Here is a 20,489-nt window from a genome sequence, read left to right as displayed (position 1 = left end):
CTTCGAACACCCTGCTTTCAAGAACATCGAGTTTGAGCTTCAAAAGACAGGCATTTTAATATCTTTTTAAAAGTCTACTTGTGGTTATCTTTACCCTAATTGTTACACTTTTCCAGGTAAGTAAGCAACCTTTTCTTCTTTACCTGCGCAGGGGGGGGGGGAGCAGTTGTTTAAAAACCTCTAAGTCTTTAGATATTTTTCACAAGTAAAACGAAGCATAATGTAGATGTCTCCAGAAATCTAAAATAGTTTTGTATGTTTAAGGTCTGCATCTTTCCTTTTTCTGAGTGGACGGCTCAAAACAATTTGTCAAGCCACCCCAGAGTGGTGCAGGACTTATTTATGGCAGGAAAACAAATAAAGAACAGTAAAGTAAAAAATATTTCAAAACTGACATACAACCTCTCTAATTCAAGGGGACTGGAATACATAACATATAGCTGGAGATTCTCATAACTGGGTGGGTTATTTGGCGCAGCATTTCAAGAAATTACTTGTGGGCATGGACTAGTATATAACTGGGAAGTGTGTGGCTGTGGTCTAAACGACTGAGCTTCTTGGGATTGCTAATCAGAAGGTCGGCGGTTCAAATCCTCATGACAGAGTGAACTCCCGTTGCTCTGTCCCAGCTTCTGCCAACTTAGCAGTTTGAAAGCATACCAGTGCAAGTAGATAAATATGTACCACTGTGGCGTGAAGGTAAACAGCGTCTCCATGCGCTCTGGCTTCTGTCCCGGTGTTCTGTTGCTCCAGAAGCAGTTTAGTCATGCTGGCCACATGACCCGGAAAGCTATCTGTGGACAAACGCTGGCTCCCTCGGCCTGAAAAGCGAGATGAATGCTGCACCCCATAGTCGCCTTTGACTGGACTTAACCATTCAGAGGTCCTTTACCTTTACCTTAGTGTATAACTTGTGTAACTAACCAGGGGATGACAATAACCCAGAATATCATATCCATAAAGGCACAGAATGGAATGGGTAAATGTCTTCTGCAGCCCAAGAGGTGCTGAACTGTAATGTGTTGTTCTCGTGCACCAAAAATGTTAGCCCACATCCTACTAAAATATATTTTAAATTGCTAATAATATATTTCACGACGATCATGTTCCACTAGTGCATCTTTAACATCAATGCAGCTTCATGTAAGAAAGTACAAAGTGATGCACATGGCGGGGACGGACCCAAATTTCACATATAATTTCACATGTGGTCTGACTGGTGACCGGCCAGGAATGAGACATTGAATAGCTTTATCAAGATGCTGACTCGGTGCAAAATGTAAACTCCATGCTTGGGATTATTAGGAAACAGATAGAAAGCAAAAGTGCCAATAACACAATGTTGTTTAGTCGTGTCTGACTCTTCGTGACCCCATGGACCAGAGTACGCCAGGCACTCCTGTCTTCCACTGGTCAAACTCATGTTTGTACCTTCGAGAACACTGTCTAACCATCTTGTCCTCTGTTGTCCCCTTCTCCTTGTGCCCTCCATCTTTCTCAACATCAGGGTCTTTTCCAGGGAGTCTTCTCATGAGGTGGCCAAAGTATTGTAGGCGCTTCAGAATCAAGGCCCTGCCCCAGCTCAGCTGGCCCTGGAGGCAGGGACTCCTGTGCAGGCTGGGATTCCTCCGGTTCAGCCTCTGAATCGGATTCCCAGGCCATCACAAAAGCGCTCCCACAACGTATAGTGATGGCAGCCATCTTAGAACCATAGAAATGTTGAGTTGGAAGGGACCACGAAGGCCATTCAGTCCAACCCCGATATGCAAGAATCTTGGATGGCATTAAGAGAATTAGAGAACTTCATGGGGAATAAGGCTATCAGTGACTACTAGCTATGAAGGCTATGTTCTACCTCCGTGGTCAGAGGTTGCATGTCTCTGAATTCTAGTTGTAAGTGGTGCCTTGGTTCTCAAACGCCTTGGTACTCAAAGCCTTGGTTCCCAAATGCTGAAAAGCCTGGAAGTAAGTCTTTCAGTTTTCGAATGTTTTTTCGGAAGCCGAACGTCCAATGCAACTATCGGCTATTGTTTCTGGGGCACCTGCACCAATCAGAAACTGCGCCTTGGTTTTTGAACATTTCGGAAGTCAAACAGACTTCCGGAACAGATTAAGTTTGGCACTTTTGTTTTTGCTATTTATTTTGCATTTTTTGTTTTTGAGACTTTTTCAGTTAATTTGTTTTTGTGACTGTGTGGAACCCAGTTCAGCAACTGATTGTGTGAGTGCGGAAATGGATAAAAGCCCCCATCCAAACAATGACTATCATCGGTAAGAACAAATTTTATTTTTTATCATCTAAAATACTTTCTTAATTATTTTATGGTGCAGTACATTGATTATTGCTTTCATTTTATGGATCAATGGTCTTGTTAGGTAGTAAAATTCATGTTAAATTGCTGTTTTAGGGGTTGTTTTTAAAAGTCTGGAACGGATTAATCCGTTTTGCATTACTTTCTATGGGAAAGTGTGCCTTGGTTTTGGAACGCTTTGGTTTTGGAACATACTTTTTGAACGGGTTAAATTTGAGAACCAAGGTACCACTGTAAAGGACAAAATAGGTCTCTGCCAGATCTGATAGGGCTCATCTTACGGCCTTATAAAAAACAAACACCTTCGCAGGCTACCACGGAGTAAATACAATTAACTAGCCTTTGACGGTGTTGTTAGTATAACGGTGGAGGAGACAGGGCTGTAAAGTGTAACTTTGAAAGGAGAAATGGAGTGTTACAAACCATGCATGTCACTGTTTTCACTTGAGAAAAGCTGTAGGATATACAGGTGTGTTTGGGTGCCTTACCTTGCAACTAGGATGTGAGGGGAACAGCTCTAAAGAACCTCTTGCAGCTGATAAACATAAACACAGTACTAAAACAGGGCCTGAGCTGAAGATCTTCACAGGCACTGGAGTTTATGAAGAAATTCCAGCCAGCACTTAAAATGTCAATCTTGCTTAACCTAAAATTTATTATCTTGGCTGCATGATTATCACAGTATTTCCAATAGCTGGTTGAAATACAATGCTTATCTGTCCCTTCCACTTTACAAGCATTTTTTTATTTTTTTAGCTTTCCAAAAAGCGGAAACAATCACTTTTCTTCAGTATCTGAAAAGCATTTGTGAGCTAAAGTGGATTTGGAAGAATGAAGTGTGGCCTAGTCTCTAGAGAGCTCTTTTCAGTTCATTTGCTTTTGCCTGCACTTTGAGAAGCCAATGGTGCAGGTAAGTATGTAATTAAGGGCTTATTTAAAATGTTGATTCTTTTACATGTCAGCTTGCTGCAGCATGCCCACAAGGAATAATAACCCACAGAGAGTTTACATACTCCTGGTTTTCTATTGTGATTTGGGCTGTGTAAGATTTCTGTTTTCTGGATCACGCCTGGTTCGTGTTACAGATTATGTGGCTTGTGTGCGTGCCACACACATCGCCCCACACGTGCAGCGAGGCCTGAGTTTGCTCAACTCCAAATCAGTGTATGCCCTTAAGACCATGTTCTAGAAAAGCAAGGGTGAAAATGAAACACAGAGAAGTGTACCTTTCTGCAGTCGTCCCTGAAGCCACTTACAGTATAATGAACTATTAGCTACATTTCTGAAGTGTGCAAACTTTCAGCATTACACTTTTTCCATTGCAAATGAAATGCATTACTTTTTGCTGTCAACCAGCATATTTCTTTGCACATCTACTCAGGAGTAAGCCTCACTTAAATCAACAGGACTTAATAGGCTAAAGAATTGCAGCCTAAAGGTATTCAAATGTTAATTGCATGCCTAGATAGATAGATAGAGATATATAATCACCTAGGTAGAGCAAGTCACACCACACCACCACCAACGGAGTCTGATTTTACGTTTGTATAAAATTTATGTGCAAAAAGTAAGTTTGTATAAAATTATGTGCAATTATAAAATTTTGTATAAAATTATGTGCAAAAAGGTAAGTATTGCGTATGCCTATGAAACAGCATTTTAGCCCTACTTTCATTATGTTTTTGCGCGGCTGTTTTTTCTTGTTTTTTTAAAGTGGGACTCCATTTTAGTTAGATTGTTTTAGATTGCATCACTATAAAATGAACTAGCGACGGTGCAGCAATCAGCTTTTCCTGGAACCAATTAAATACAGCATGGCGAATTAAGGTAGAGACCCTCATAGTTTTGCGGGATTGTCCGCAATCCTGCGACGGTGCAAACAACTTTTATACGCCAGAACAGCTGCAGCACCACTCACTACAGCAAGCACACCTCAAGTTCTGACTCTTGGTTTCCGCTTGCCAACAGAACCTCCTCTAAACTTGCAGAGAGCAATTTCCTCCCGGGGCGAGCATGCGGCTCGGCCTCCCCCGCCCTCCCCTTTCCTTCTATGCAAATACTCCATGGCTTATTTCGCGCCACTGAGCTAGGTCCTTGCAGCAGCACAAAAACTCCAGAGGGGAAAAAAATTAAAGCGGGGAAAGGTGGTTTCCGCAGCCACGCGCAATTTATCCGCGTTTGGGCTCCGGGCTTTGCAGGGGGAATGAAGACATTGCTGGCGCCTGAGCTCCGTGGCAAAGAGCAGGATGCGGCAGGACCTCTTTCTGGACCTGCCAGGACTCCAGCAGTTGGCGGGGAAAACTGCGCGTAATCCCCGCCCTCGAGCAGCTTTGGCGCGAGTCGGCGGAGCGTTTGGTCTTTGCTCCTGCGTCCCGCGGAAAGAGGCCGCGCGGCGCCTTTCGAGTGGCAACTCCGCCGTCGGCAGCATGGACCCCTTCGGCCTGCAGGTAGGGGCGTCGGGGTGAGAATTAAGACTTGGGGGCCACGAAGTTCCGCTGGAATCCCTGGAATTGGCTTGCGAGTAAAAATGCATAGGATGGGGGGCTGCGCGGATGAAGAGAACAGGCGCAGCTTCCCGGGACCCTTTTCAGCCACAGCAATTTTTAATTAATTTTTTTATATAGCTTGCTCTTCACCGGGCATGTTAAATCCCTAAGTTGGAAAAGGTCCCACAAGCTGCTTTAAAAGGGGGAATGAACTATGAAACGTGGGGTGTACTGGATTTTTTTTAACATGCAAACATAGCCGGGGTTGTTCCCTTTGTTGTTTATTTGCTCTTATTTCTTTAATCGCATGAAAGTGTGCTTTTGGATCGCGGCCATGTCAGCTGCACGCGTTCCTCTGCAAGCTGCGCGCCAGCCGCTCATTTTTCCAAGGGCTTGCATGCATCAGGATCGCGCCTTTCACTCTGCAATCCTGCGTACGTTTAGTGGGAACTGAAAAGCGGATAATAAGTAAAAAATAAATAAATCGTGCGCTAGAAATATACCCAGGGAAGAGTCTATTTTGGTTCTAGCAGCTAACAAGTTTGTGGAGCAATCCTGAGATTTCTGAATCTGTCGAAATAGGTGGAGAAAGGCGGCTGGCTTTGAAGGCAAGCTGCGACTCCTTTCGGTTTAGCTCCGGCGTCTTGTTCTCTTACCAAGGAGAAGGGAGCGTGGCCATAATGCTTTTAAGCATTGCATCCCCCGGAATCCCCTGCAGTTTGGAATGGGGGGAGAGCGCGCGCAGCCCCGGGATCCTGCAAAAACTGCACGCGCTGACTCGGAAGGCGGCCCCGTGGAACTTACTTTAGAGTAAGCCAAAAGTAACGCTGCGCTTTTTAAACAGGTAGCCGTGCTTCCGCCAGCCTGACCGAACGCTTTCCCATAGCAAAACGTCTCTCCCCCCCCCCCCCGGGTGTTACTTCCCCTCTTGTTCCGGGATATTTTTCCAACTGCAAGCTGTATTGGGGAGAAAAATGGGACCAGGAAAACCACTGCCAATTCAGGGGGCAATCTCGTGCGTATGCTCCATTCCTCTCCTGCAAAAGATGGAGGAGGGTCTCTTATCCCTCCCTTCCCCGCAAGGCAGCGGAGGGGGGCGAGCCCCTCTTTTCCCGCTCTTTAGCGCGCTCCCCCATAGCGCTTTTATCTTCTCTCCGCCCGCCCACCAGCCACGTGAGCCGCCTGGGACTTTCGGATTCACCCCTTTATGGATTCGGAGTTAGGCTTTCGCCCGCGTGGTCGCTGCCTGCCCGGGCTGGGGGGGCCCAGGAGGCAGCTATGGGGCTGGCGAAGGTGGATGCAATTTTGTATAAAGTTCCAGCTTTCCGCAAAAGTGTGTGGGGCTAAGTAGCTGCTTTGAGGAAGAAGCCGCAGCGCAAGCAGCTGAAACGGCCACTGGAGCAAATGGGGAGTAGGGGAGCGATGCCTTGAGTCCTCATTTGTACTTACTCAACTTGTGAATAATCTTTGCCTTCTTGCAGCCTTTAACTCATGAACAAGCTCTGGCCTGCCTGCGAGGCTTGTTTTCAGGCCTAAAAGCGGCTCCCCCCCCATAAATACCTTAATTCCAGATTTATGACTGTTGCATGTGAAGTAATTATGGTTACAGTAAATCATTGGAAAGGAAAGTCATGGTTTTGCTAATATATTGGTTCTTTGTGCATCAGGATGGAGCCCCAGGAATTGGAAGAACAGATTTCAAAGGAAATATGTGGTTCAGAACATGACTTGTTTCCCAAACGTGGGTCTCCAGATTTATTTATTTTTTGGACTACAATTCCCATCATCCCTAGCTAGCAGGACTAGTGGTCAGGGATGATGGGAATTGTAGTCCAAAAACAGCTGGAAAGCCAAGTTTTGGGAAGCATGGGTCTAGCTTGGAATTCCTTCAAGGCCTGACAGTGTTACTTTCATGTTTCTCAGAGCACCTAATACAGTGCAGATACTAGAATTCACTTCTTAGTGGTTCACTTATGCTGACCACTTGGGTGTTTTTTTTTTTTAATTGCCCTATCTTCATGGACCTCAGGACCTTGTATATGGCGTTTCACTTCCACATGTTTAGCTTCACATTGACCCTGGGAGGTAGGTAGGTTGGACTGAGATATGTGAGTGGCCTATATGAAAAGTTCACTCGTGAGTTTCATAGCTGGTCTCCCAAGTCCTAGCCCTGTTAACCACTATACCACACTTGCTTTCTAATAGTCCAGTTATCCTAAAAGTTGACACCTTCACCCTGTACCACACCAGCTGTTTTCTTTATTTGCCACCTTAGCCTTCCTCCTAATTTTAGCTGCTCACAGTTAAGCTCCATTGAATTGAATGGGGAACACGTTTGAGGAAGAGTCTTTAGAATGATAAAACATTATACTAAAGTCTATGCTTTGGATGTGTTCGAGTTTTAGAATTCCTATACATTTTTGTTAAAAGGTCTGCATGAAGTGGGAATTACTTTTGCACTTTCCAAACTATTATGATAATAGTAGGGATATGAGAAAACTATTACTAGGGCTGCTATCTTTTGCCCATTTGCCCGCAACTGTTGTCCACTCAGAAATAAGCTTCATTGAGTTCATCTGGTAGACTATATAAGGATCCTGTGTTTCATATTTACAATTAATTTTATTGTCACTTATCTGTCTGGTTTTGTTTTGTGCTGGTGTGCTTGGTTTGGACACTTTTCTGAAATAGTTGATGTTTTAACACCCTGGATCATTTGCAGGAGCTTTGCAAAAAGTGCTTTGGCTCTGTGCACTTTGAATACAAAATATCTGATGGTGTTTGTCTTGATTTCTTTCATTTTAAAATATGCAATTATTGTGAACAACCACATTTATGTAGGAGTGAGATGCACTGAATTTCTAGGGACTTATGGTGTTAGCCAAGTGTGTATAGGACTGTAGCCCAAATCCTTTCTTCAGTTAGACTGCAGAGTGATACCATGAATGGCTACACAAAATAGTTAAGTAATTGTGAAGAGCGTCTGATAAGGATGGAGTGATATTTGAGGAATTCTTGAAAGGCTTCAGTGCATAAGTGATAATGTTCAGAGGTAGACATAAATGGGCAAAAAAGCGTTTCATATAATAGTTCCTCTTCGTTTCCAAAAATGTTCATGTCTTTAGGAAAATGTCGATATTTTTGAAGTTTGCGTATCCAGGCATTATGTGTGGAACACACCTCTGAACTCCAAAGTTGGGTTAGTAACTCACCTAATGGCTCATTTACCTGGTGGACAGAACTTGTAAGGTGCAATAAGAGCCGCTTCACCTATAACTCTTCAGCTGCGCAGCCACAGACTGAATTTGCCACACTACTGCCAAATCAGGGTTAATTAAAATTTGTGGCAGTGCAGTCACATGAATGGCAGACCATAAGCTGAAGTGGTTGGGAGTGTTAAAGAGTAGGTTGGATGAGAAAGCACAGCTGCCATTGGCTGAAACAGTCAAATGAATAAGGTTGGCAAACTTAACAAGAATAAGGCACATTTCCTATTTTTTGTCATGCCATTGCTTCAATAACTGGAACTGATAGATACGTTTTACATTTTAGAAATGTAAGACACAGCTGATATCTTTGTTTTAGACTGGATGATTGAATTAACCCCCCCCCCCAAAAAAAACCACACACCTTACAATACCTGTTGACAAGACGCTTGAAGATTATGGGAGGAATTCAATTTAGCACTATGGCAATCATTCAGCCTACGCTAGTTTTTCATCTCTCCAGACTAAGCAATCCCCCCTCTTCTGATGCACTTGTTTTTGGGGTTATCCTGACCTCCCTTTTAGGGTATGCACAGGGGGAAGGGGAGGGGAAGTCCTGATATGCTAGGCTTCTGATAGCAGGACTTGAATTCTGCCCCAAAATATATATATGGTGAAAATGCCTCCGCCTAATAAATAAAATGCCTAATTTTTACTCCTGGATGTAGTGCAAAATATGGTGAAAATGTTAGCTTTGTGATGTAGTCTAATATGTAACAGCTCTTTGCTATCTAGTGTGATCAAGTTTAAGCATTGTGAGATTGCTCTAGAGAACTAATCTTATTATAGAAACCTAATTGAACTACCATCTTCATTTTGTAGGGAATGAAGAAGCCCACAGCATTCCGCAGTACAAAACTGATCCCCATGGAAACCTCTTCATCCTCTGATGACAGTTGTGACAGTTTTGGCTCCGATAATTTTGCAAACACGGTAAGTAAAAAGTGCGAGAATAAACAGAATTGAATGCGTGGTGCTGGAAAATGCCCCATCCGTGATTAAAATGCTTTGCTTACATTTCTATACAGCAGTTATGAATATACAGTATGTACTGTAATTTCATTTCGCTTTCCCCCTTGTGCTTCTAGGTAGTAATTGTTGGAGGTAGATTAGCCACTTATTCTATCCTTTTGAAATGTCGCCTAACCTAACATGCCTGATGATTTGCTGTAACAGCTCTGAAACCATTTGTAAACCCCCTGAAACATTTTTCTTTGTTACAAAAGCTATTCTCTTGTAGTGCACTTGTAAAATGTGATTTGCTCTCTGAACAGTTTATGGAAAATAGGTTCTCTTGAAAAAAAGAGAGAGAGAGCAAGAAAGAAAAAAGAGAAACACCTAGTGTACTTTATTCTTTTTTAAAGAAACGGAGCTTCAAGCCAGAAGTTGCAGAGGAAATAGCAAAAATATTTTATGAGGATTCGGATGATGAATCATTCTGTGGTTTTTCAGAAAGTGAGATTCAGGATGTGCTGGTGAGTTGTACAGTTTAACTTGCTAATTGCATTCACACTGCATGTGCATGCTGACGCCAAAATAATATTCTGCAAGCTAATGCATGATGATTGACTAAAGCTACAATCCTAATCTCACTTACCTGGGAACAAACCCCATTGAATTCAGTAGGACTTAGTTCTGAGTAGACATGCTTAGGATTGTGCTGTAAGTCTGGGAATCGAGAGCCAGCAATTGATTGCACACGGTAGCAGTCTGCTCCCTTGTTCAGCTTAAATCAAATAATATTGGCATTTGTAGCAAACTGTGCTTTGGGCAGCCAGTCCCAGTGAGACTAGCTGTCCTGCGCTGAACAGCTGATTGGTGCTCACAGAAAGCCTCACCTGGCCAAGAAGTAATCAGGTGTGCTCTTTATGGCTCTCAGTTGTCCTTTTGCAGCCATCTCTTTTCCGGCCCACACCTGATTTCACATTTAATTATCGTTTATTGAATTTGTCAGTCGCTTTATCTTGCCCAGGGCAACCTAAAGCACTTTACGACGAAGCAGACAGACAGACGGACAAAAACAACAACAACCCACATAGATAATTTTAAACCTAGAGGAAAAGAAATATATTAGAACACCCCCAACCACTTTTCAAAGGCCACAGGCTTGGTTATAGAAGAAAGATTTTGCCTGACGCTTAAATATACAGTGGTGCCTCTGGTTAAGTACTTAATTCGTTCCGGAGGTCCGTACTTAACCTGAAACTGTTCTTAACCTGAAGCACCACTTTAGCTAATGGGGCCTCCTGCTGCTGCCGCGCCACCAGAGCACGATTTCTGTTCTCATCCTGAAGCAAAGTTCTTAACCCGAGGTACTATTTCTGGGTTGGAAGAGTCTGTAACCTGAAGCGCATGTAACCCGAGGTACCACTGTATATAATGATGGCATCTGGAGAGCCTCCTGGGGAGAGTGTTCTACAAATGAAGCCACCGCAGGACGGGCCTGTTCTTGTGTTGCCCCACCCTCCAGGCCTCTCATGGAGGTGGCACACAAAGAAGGGCTTCAGGGTGAGCACGAGGCTTGCCAACTGGTAGAAAGAAGTATTTCTCTGCCATATGCAGCGCTGTGTTCGGACATGAGGCTGCTCCTTACTAAAGAAAAAAGGTTTTAGAAATAATGATATCCCATGAGGGCTGGTAGGTGTTCTTGTGGAGACCTGCGAGCCTAGAGTGATATACTACTACTACTACTACTAATGATGATGATGATAATGTGATTTGATCGCTCTGTTGTGGTTATATGCTGCATTACAGTTTCCCTGTTTTTCTATTTTGGGTCTTCCAAAATAGAAGTTTTGGCTTCGGACCTTTTAAAAAAAATAGCAAAGTCACTCTGAAGGGAGAATAAGGCGGCTTCCTCAAAGCCAGGTTTATGTCCAGTGAGACAACTTGTGCTTTCTGCCAGCTAACCTTGGTTGTTGATGTAAATGCACTTGAATTTGGAATGGTTCTGAGAAGCCATAATTGAGATGGTGGATCCTTTTGCAACCATAACTAACTCTTGATTTCACAACTCCCCATTTTTTAAAAACCCTATATAGAAACTGGATACAGACTCTGAGGAAAATATGAGCGACGGAGATAAATTTTCATGTAAGAGGCCGCGGAAGTGCTCTGTTCCTCTTAAAGTCGCTATGAAGTTTCCACTTCGAAGATCTAAGAGGGGGAAAAGCGAAATAATTTTAGCCCCAGAACCGCCCTCCGAACTGGAATTGGACTCTGATTCCGATGAAGAAAGAGGCCCAAAATTCTTAGAGAAAAGGGCTTTAAATATAAAGGAGAATAAGGCCATGGTAGGTACAAAGAAATGTCCTCATGCATGTTGAATTGTTGCTGTTTTCCTTGACCAAGTTGTAACATAATTCTCGTTTGAAATGAGCTAGAGTTCCATTGCATTATTAAAAACATGTGCCACTTCCTAATTCTCCATTTGCACATGGTATTGTACATGCCACTCCATTCAAAATATTTTTACCCAGTTTTATTTGTTACTATTCTTAGAAAAGTTCTGAAATTGCAATCAAGTGACTTGATTTGAAACAGGATTTACCCAACCACATACCTAGTGAGGTCCATCTTCCTGGTTGAAAGAACCTCTTAAATAGCCCTTGTACACTTTCTGAATTATTAGTCTCAGGCTGGACTCCCATCAGGAACCAGTTCCAAAAGGCTTCAGTGAAGAAGGGCTGGCTCTGCTCAAATATATCTCTGAGTCACACACACACACCATAATTGAACACCTCTCACTCCCTACCCCATTCAGAAAAGCCCTTCCACTGGTGAACTCAGAGTCTGCCACTTGTAAATACAGTGGTACCTCGGGTTAAGAACTTAATTCGTTCTGGAGGTCTGTTCTTAACCTGAAACTGTTCTTAACCTGAGGTACCACTTTAGCTAATGGGGCCTCCCGCTGCCACCGCAGCGCGATTTCTGTTCCCATCCTGAAGCAAAGTTCTTAATCCGAGGTACTATTTCTGGGTTAGCGGAGTCTGTAACCTGAAGCGTATGTAACCTGAGGTACCACTGTAGATACAGGAGGGCCACCACCCTGGTGCCTGCTAGCACTGGCTCGGCCATCCTTGGTGAGGATGTTTCTGAATTAACGTTCCCGTCAAAATCCCATAGTAGCATAAACCTCCTGACACGAAACCACTTACATTCTATGTTCCCTTTTACAGCTTGCAAAACTAATGGCAGAATTAAAAAACGTGCCTGGAATTTTTACAAGGAAAGGTCCCCTGGCAACTCCAACCTTGGTAAGTCGCAATCATTTACTTGTTGTTTTTAAAAAGTCATTTACAGATTACAGTGGTACCTCTGGTTACAAACTTATTTTGTTCCGGAGGGTCCGTTCTTAACCGGAAACTGTTCTTAACCTGAGGTACCACTTTAGCTAATGGGGCCTCACACTGCCGGCACACAGTTTCTGTTCTCATCCTGAGGTAAAGTTCTTAACCCAAGGTACTAATTCCAGGTTAGCAGAGACTGTAACCAAAGTGTTTGTAACCTGAGGTACCACTGTAACTTGATAAGCCAAATGCAGCGAATTCCAGTTCCTTAGAACTTAACTGTGTGATAAAACATGCCGCCACCTGCTATTACTAGTTGTTGTTTTTTTAATTGGCCACTTCCTAATACTTCAGTTCAGTTAAAAGCACCTGCGAGTCTTTATATCTAAAACAAACAAAGCAAAGTCCTGTTCAGTTGCATATTTTACCTACGCGCTTGCGTGAGCTCACCCCCCCCAAAAAATGAGTCTAAAGTTCAAATAATTGATCTCCGGACTTTCCCTGTGTGCAAACAGTATTTGGATGATAGTCAACGGTCACTGAGGTCCACTTTGTATGCTTAAGCCCATTGATTTTGATGGTGTGGAGGTTGGCTTAGTTTGTCTTGTATTCCGCTGATCGTGAATTGAGCCGATTTAGTACAGCATGGGACGCGGTTAGCTCTGTGATCTAAACCACTGAGCCTTGGGCTTGCTGGTCAGAAGGTCAGTGGTTTGAATCCCTGTGACGGGGTGAGCTCCCGTTGCTCGGTCCCAGCTCCTGTCAACCTAGTAGTTCGAAAGCACGTCAAAGTACAAGTAGATAAATAGGTACCGCTCTGGCAGGAAGGTAAACGGTGTTTTGCCAGAAGCGGCTTAGTCATGCTGGCCACGTGACCTGGAAGCTGTACGCTGGCTCCCTCGGCCAGTAAAGCGAGATGAGCGCCGCAACCCCAGAGTCGTCCGTGACTGGACCTGACGGTCAGGGGTCCCTTTACCTTTTAGTACAGCATGGTAAACCATGGTTAAAGAAGCCTAACCATGATTCAGTGTGGTATCTAGTTAATGTCTTCAGAGGTTGCCCTGCTCCAGAGGGGAAGCTGCATCAGAGAAGCAGGAATGCTGAGTGGCTGGAAAGTTGAAGTGGATAAAGCACTCCAAACCATGCTTGCCAGTATTTTTATTTGGAAGCCAGTCCATGGTTTGGGTTCTGAAGTACAGCCAGCACAAACCATAGTGCCTGGTTCCTTACACTTTTAACTTGATCACTGAGATCTTCCAATGAGGGCACTTAACACATGCTCCTAAGGTTTGGTCGGCCTTTCCAAGGAGCCAGCCCTTAGTGTGGAATGCCCTGCCAGTAGGAGTTGGGAAGGAATCAACCCTTGTTTCTTTTAGATGGGGGCGGCCCAACTTTTCATACCAACTTGGCTGCAAGAGTACTTCAACGTGGAAACCGGGGGCTGCACACGGGCCTGTAGCCCAGGGGTGGAAGGAGCAGGGCCAAAATTTGACACCCCCACCAAGCCCTTGTGCTGCCTTCCCAAAGCCGGCCAAGTGAGGTCTTGGGCTTTGAGAAGGGGGCACAGGGCTCTGGCAGGGTCGTAGAGCCCTCCCAGCTCCCTCCTAAAGTTGGGAAAGTGCTAACTCTCCTTTGGGAAGGTAGAGGGAGGACTCTAGGACCCTGTCAGAGCTCTCACATCTCATTCCTAAAGCCCAGTGCCTCACTTAAGGCTTTGGGAAGGCAGCACGAGGACTTGGGGGGGGGGGTTCAAATGTTGCTGAGGGCCGCCAAAAAAGGCACTGAGGGTCATGTGTTGGACCAATTGTTTTAGATGTCTTTTAAAACCGGTCCCATTTAGACAGGCCTTCAAAATGTGTCCCCCCCCCCTCAAACCAGTCATTATTATTATTATTATTTATTTTACTGTACTAGTATGTTTTTATTTTAACTGCGTTGTTATGTGGTTTTTTCTTATGCCTTTTTATTCCAAACATGCAGTTTTTAGATATTTAAGTAAATGATGCCTGAATTGAGGTTTAGGCTGCAGTGCTGTGCACACTTACCTGGGAGTAAACTTCATTGAACATGGTGCATTAAAATTGTGCCTAGAAATGCACTGTTAGTTAGAGCTGTAGCTAAGAGATGGAAAAACAATGAAAATTTTATTTCTGTATGGTGTACTTTGATGATTTTTTGGTCCTTTATTACAGAAACCGCAGCGATCTCCAAGGAAATCATTTCCCAGGCGTTCTTTAAGGAGGAATCCAGAAAGAAATGCCAGGCCTCACACAAGATCCAGGTCCCTGATCGAAGGTCCTCCAAGCCCTGTTTCGGAGAAGGAGGATGAGGAGGAGGATCCATACTACTTAGTGAGAAGGAAAATGTCTGATGAATACTCTGAGGTCTGAGTTGTTGATTTTATTCTAATTTAGAGCGCATGAAGTGGTAGAAACCTCTAAAATATAAACTTCACCTGGGTGGTTCAAACGCAAATCAAAGTTCAGTTTTAATTACGGTGGAACCTTTGTTCTCGAATGCCTTGGTACTCAAACATTTCGGCTCCCAAATGCTGAAAACCCAGAAGTGTGTGTTCCGGTTTTCGAACGTTTTTCGTAAGCCGAATATCCGATGCTGCTGTCGTCTATTGTTTCTGGGGCGCCTGTGCCAATCGGAAGCCACACCTTGGTTTTTGAACGTTTCGGAAGTCAAATGGACTTACGGAATGGATTACGTTCAAGAACCAAGGTACCACTGTATAAGCATTGAAGAATACACAACTAATTAAGCAATGAAGACCATAATAAGCCTAACGAATGAGACAAGAGATGTTGAGAGGGGCATACATGCCCAGAGTTGGACGTGATTGGGTTGGTTCTCATACATAGCACTGTTGACAACATTTCCGGCAAAACAAAAGTCCTTGGAGGAAGCGCATAGCAATGATTCCTTCTGTTGCGTCATCCTGCTGTCATTAATGTGGGTGCTTGACTTCTGTGGAGAGGGTGTGCTAGTGCAAGTTCCTCTGCTGCTTCTCCATGCAGACAGAGAGCAAGTTGAAGGATGGATGTATCAGAAACTCAATGAAACCAGTTACAGATAGGTAGCCGTGTTGGTCTGCCATAGTCAAAACAAAAAAAAATCCTTCCAGAAAGACCAACTAAGTTAGTTCTTGGTATGAGCTTTCGTGTGCAAGAAGTGTGCATGCACACGAAAGCTCATGCCAAGAACTAACTTAGTTGGTCTTTAAGGTGCTACTCATTGAAACCACTGCATATGTGTTGCTGGCGAGGGTTTTTTTGTGTGTGTGGCTTAACTTGAGAAATATTTAATTTGATGTGTTTGGGCTTTTCTACAGGATGAATCGGACGGTCCCAGAAGAAAAAGTTCTATGACTCTCCCCCATGTTATCCGCCCGGTGGAAGAAATCAGTGAGGAAGAGTTGAATGGTATCTGTGAGAGTGCAAGAGATAAAGTATATAATCGTGTGACGGTAAGAACGCCAGCGTTGTGCCAGCATATTCCTTTGCTCTGCCCAGATAAAATGAGTTTAAATGTTCGGTGTGAGTAGGCAGTAGCCCCTTACACTTAGAAGTTTCCCTGTTCCTTATTCCAAAACCGAGAAGCTCTTTCTGGCAGGACTGCGGAACTTGCTGCTAGGCTCCAAACCATCAGCTTCAGCTACAATGAGCAGCGGTCTGGACTGATGGGAGTTGAGGCCCAACAGTGTCCAGAGGGCCACAGGTTTCCCACCACTGTCTTATGGGAGAGTCACCTTTGCAGATGATCAGTAAGATTAACGGGGCAACTTGGAGCTGTAGGAAGGGGAGAAGGAGGCATATAGCTCTGCTTTCTTTGCTTCATGTTGGATAAAGATGGGGAATGTCTGGCCCACCCAGGGGCCAGGTTTGGCCTGCCAAGCCCCCCCCCCCCCGCTCTACACCTGATGATATTACATTGGGGGGGGCAGTACAGTGGTACCTCTGGATAAGAACTTAATTCGTTCCGAAGGTCCGTTCTTAACATGAAATTGTTCTTAACCTGAGGTACTACTTTAGCTAATGGGGCCTCCCACTGCCGCTGCGCGATTTCTGTTCTCATCCTGAGGTAAAGTTCTTAACCTGAGGTATTACTTCCCGGTTAGCGGCGTCTGTAACCCGAAGCGTTTGTAACCTGAGGTACCACTGTACAAGTTTGGCCAAAAAGAGTTTCTCAGGCATTGCCCATCATTAGTTCCTGTAACCACCCACAACACTGTTGTACAGCATTTGGGCAGCACCCCACTTTGAGAAGTACCCATCACCTGACGGATAGTTGACCTAAGAGGATCTGTGAATACGTAGCACTTCTGGATTTGAGGCTAGTAGTGTTCCTAATGAATAGAACATGTTGTTCAAATATAATGCCATACCATGTTTTGGAAACACTATAAATTATGAATCATCCTTGTTCTTCTGCACTCTTCAGTTCCCACCTGAATTTCCATTTTAGTGGCTGAATTGTGTGTAACCTGTGATTTGCTACTGAGTCAGACAGTGAGGTGGGAAAATGGGGAAGAAGAAGAAGGAAGAGTCCCGTTTGATTTGCCCTCGTCGTTCTTTTCGCAGGGTTCTACTTGCCATCAGTGTCGGCAGAAGACTATAGACACCAAGACAAACTGTCGCAATCCAGAATGTTTGGGAGTGCGCGGACAGTTCTGTGGTCCTTGCCTACGCAACCGCTATGGAGAAGAAGTCAGGACTGCTTTGCTGGATCCGGTAAGATAAAATTTAGCGTATTTTTTGCTCCATAAGACCCACTTTTTTCCTCCTAAAAAGTATGGAGAAATGTCTGCGTGTCTTATGGAGCGAATGTGTGGTCGATCGCTGGCTCCCTTTCCGGCTCCGCACCCTTGCCCAGGCCTCCATTGTTGAACGTTGAGCAGACTGTTCATTTCCCCAGCAGCATGTGACTGGCTGATCTGTCTGGAAACTCTAGAAACTGCTCCCTTTCCTTTCCTAAAGAAGCTGCAGAACTGTGGGTTGAACCCCATAAAAACGGGATTTTCCCCCTTTGCAAAAGAAGCTGCACAACTCTGAGCTGATCCCCCCAAAAACGGGGCTTTGCTTCTCTAAAAACTAGCTGCGTCTTATGGAGCAAAAAATGCGGTAATTTTTATACTCGTTTTGACGGTGTGGCAGTGTCAGGACTGGCTGCATGAGGAAGAGTGATAGGAGCTGCCCACCCAAGAACCCACCTCATGGAGGATACAGATGACATCTTAGACCCCAGATCCTGGTGGTGGGACACTTGAGGAGCAGTCTGGGGAAGAGATGAGCTGGGAGGTGCTAGAAGCAAGGGTGGGCAGCCAGGAAAAGGAGGCCCTTCTAGGTCAGGCTTAGAGACTGAGAGTCACAGTGTGAGGACAGACTCAGACAGAGAGGAGGCAGAGGCTGCCTTTGCTATCCAGCGGCAGGACCCTCCCAGTCCTGCTGACACCCGGATCGAGCAACAGGCCAGACAGGTGTACAGGAGGAACCCACCTGCTTGACGCAGCCTTCTTCCACTTGGGGGAGGGATCCAGAGTGAGAAGCTAGAGAAGGACATGTGGCCAGTTTCAACAACGTCTCCAGGGGACTCTACTGTGATGTTATTTTCCATGAATAAAAATGGCATTCCGTGCCTCTTGTTCCTGCCAGTGGATAACCTTGGGCTCGCTTGAGAGGGTAGGGTTCACAAAGAAATCATTCATGCTCCCCTGTTTTGTTTAATAGATGGGTGCTTTAATGTTACAATCCAAAGCAGCGAGTCGTTCCAGAATTACTATAAACACATTCTTTCCCCTCTCTTCTTTCTCCCTCTTTTAGGACTGGCATTGCCCACCTTGCCGTGGCATCTGCAACTGTAGCTTCTGCAGGCAGCGGGAAGGACGATGTGCTACAGGTGTGCTTGTTTACCTGGCCAAGTACCATGGCTATGACAACGTCCATGCTTACTTGAAAAGGTAACATTGGGCTTCTCTCCTTTCATCCAATTCTCCTGTCTTTTGTAGGAGTTTTCATTTATTTATCTACTAACAAAAGGTTCTCTGAGTAATTTACGACTAAGCAGTTGAACCCACAGGTACCGTATTTTTCGCTTCATGAGACACACTTTTCCCCTCCTAAAAAGTGAGGGGAAATGTTTGTGCGTCTTATGGAGTGAATGCAGGTGGGAGGCTCTGCTCAGCGCTCCCTTTAAAGAGCTGCGTGGAGTGTGTCAGCCCCTTCTCCCTCCTGGGGAAAAGTCCCAAACATGCTTCACGCAGCTCTTTAAAAGGGAGCCCTAAGCAGAGCCTGTATGCATCCCAGGCTCTGCTCAGCGCTCCCTTTAAATATTTTTTTCTGGCATTCCCCCTCTAAAAACTACATGCGTCTTATGGAGCGAAAAATACGGTTAAAAAATAAAACATAAGGAGTGGAATCTGTAGAGAATAAAGCCCAGAGTAAAATGCACAGCAAAGAATAAAATCAGTACAAAATACCTTGAAAGGTTTTTAGGATGGTGAAGATACGGAAAGGTTTTCACCTTTGCCAGGCATACCTGTCTGAGGAAGGCCATTCTATTACTTGTGCCACCACTGAAAAGGTCCTTCCTTCCTCATAACCACCTTTTGCACTCGGGGCACCTAGAGAATGGCCTCGGAGGGTTATCTTTAGGGATGCGTGCATGTTCTGCTGGCTGTAAAATTTAGTCTATTAGTCTGGTTTCCTTTGCTTTCGTTATGCAAATGGCAATCTGTTCGGAGGCACAGATTGGTGAATGGTGTGGATGATTTGCAGCCCACCATCTACAAATGAGAGCCATGAAAAACAAAGAGCTGGAAGGATGGGTTTTTCACTAAATGCTGGGTTAGATTATTGGTGATCTTTGTTTTTGTTTATAAATAATAATTCTGCCCTTTTTAAATCAAATTTACAGCCTGAAACAAGAACTTGAAATGCAAGAATGAAATTGGACGTGGTTCTATGGTCATCGGCAAAACTGACGTTAAGGTTAATAGTTTGTTTTGAAGGTGTTGGTTGCTGTTTTTTAACCAAGCATTCATCCCCCCCCCCCCAAGTTTTAAGAACAAAACCCTTTGTGGCATTTGACTGAAGTTCCACATTACGGGGTGTGAATTTCTAATTCCGTTAGGTAGCAGTTTTCCTTTCATGCTGGATGCAATTAGTTGTTATGTGTGTTAAGCCACAGTGTGGCTTCACACAAGGGTTGAAACTTGCAGAAAGAGATGCCTGTGGTGGAATTTTCCTGAATCTCACTAAGCCAGGCAGCAGGTGCGGTGAATCTCTGCACAACTTAAGGGATTTACATGGTTAAATGTTTCTATATCTTGCAGTCTGGAGCTGCTGCCATCACAACATCAATTCATCCTTTAGATTTAGCAACAAATTGGGAATCTGACTGGAAATACTGTTAGTCTTAAAGGATGTTGCAGGAGAAGATAACAGTGACAAAGGTGACATTTCCTAAACTGAAAGTTTTGGTGGGGGTTGAGCCACTTTGAATCTAGAGCTATAAAGGTACGGTTTATCCTTCACGCTCAAGAAAGCAGTTAGTTGTTTTTATCCATCATAAAGTATTGAATAGATTAATAAACGTTATACCGTGCTCCAAATAGATTTTAAAAAGGATGAACAAACTTAGCTGCTGATAACGTCTTAAAAGTTCTTAAAGCCACTGTGTTGCTGCGGGCTTGATCTGAAATATGCGATGGAAAACCATGTACGTCTTAAATTTTGGGGTGATTCATGCAGGAGCAAGTCCTTTTAACCCATCACATGCATAGGGCATAATGTCTAACATGGAGCCTATTATGTGTGGGGTCTTGCACGCTTAAGCCTTGCATTGTACTTTATGATGGTTGGGTGATAAGCCAGCAGCTTGCTCTCATGCTCATGGTATGTATATATAGCTCATCCACACAAGGGACCAGGTTGATGAGCATAGACTGATCTAGAAGCTGATAGTCCTGTATGTTTCAAAGTGCATTTAGTTAATAGGCCACAGGACTTACGCTTCAACCAGTTAATAATGGCTAAAAATTTCACACTGATACGGCCTCTTGTACAACAGGCGGGAATTGTGTTCCTAAACCTTAAAGTTGCTTGAGAACATAAAAGGTTTCATTTTGGTAGG

The 20,489-nt window shown here is 44.2% G+C and overlaps 1 protein-coding gene across 6 annotated transcripts; it reads left to right on the top strand.

Moving 5' to 3' along the window:
- The first annotated feature begins 4,382 nt into the window (after window positions 1-4,382).
- CDCA7 (cell division cycle associated 7) lies at window positions 4,383-19,723 on the top strand. 6 transcript variants are annotated; one of them, XM_081889597.1, is made up of 10 exons: window positions 4,387-4,759; window positions 8,887-8,997; window positions 9,429-9,539; window positions 11,106-11,357; window positions 12,243-12,320; window positions 14,546-14,737; window positions 15,691-15,825; window positions 16,940-17,089; window positions 18,179-18,315; window positions 19,272-19,723. In XM_081889597.1, exons 1-10 carry the CDS (start codon window positions 4,559-4,561, stop codon window positions 19,300-19,302), a joined length of 1,398 nt encoding a protein of 465 aa, XP_081745723.1. In that variant the 5' UTR covers window positions 4,387-4,558; the 3' UTR covers window positions 19,303-19,723. The 6 variants fall into 6 exon arrangements, with proteins under 6 accessions (XP_081745724.1, XP_081745723.1, XP_081745726.1 ...); XM_081889600.1 differs by having other exon boundaries at window positions 4,663-4,773; XM_081889599.1 differs by lacking the exon at window positions 4,387-4,759 and adding an exon at window positions 6,062-6,091.
- Window positions 19,724-20,489: the final 766 nt, after the last annotated feature.

The sequence above is a fragment of the Podarcis melisellensis genome, assembly GCF_964234715.1.
Source record: "Podarcis melisellensis genome assembly, chromosome: 1".
NCBI classification, from domain to species: Eukaryota; Metazoa; Chordata; class Lepidosauria; order Squamata; family Lacertidae; genus Podarcis; species Podarcis melisellensis.
The sequence above is the reverse complement of the archived record's forward strand: the minus strand, read 5'-3'. Positions and strand labels throughout refer to the sequence as shown.

Excerpts from the sequence above, each read along its gene's own strand:
- CDCA7 (XM_081889597.1), top strand. The coding sequence starts at position 4,559 with ATGCGGCAGGACCTCTTTCTGGACCTGCCAGGACTCCAGCAGTTGGCG. Across the intron at positions 8,998-9,428 it reads CCGATAATTTTGCAAACACG|AAACGGAGCTTCAAGCCAGA; the intron begins GTAAGTAAAAAG and ends TCTTTTTTAAAG. Across the intron at positions 12,321-14,545 it reads CCCTGGCAACTCCAACCTTG|AAACCGCAGCGATCTCCAAG; the intron begins GTAAGTCGCAAT and ends CCTTTATTACAG.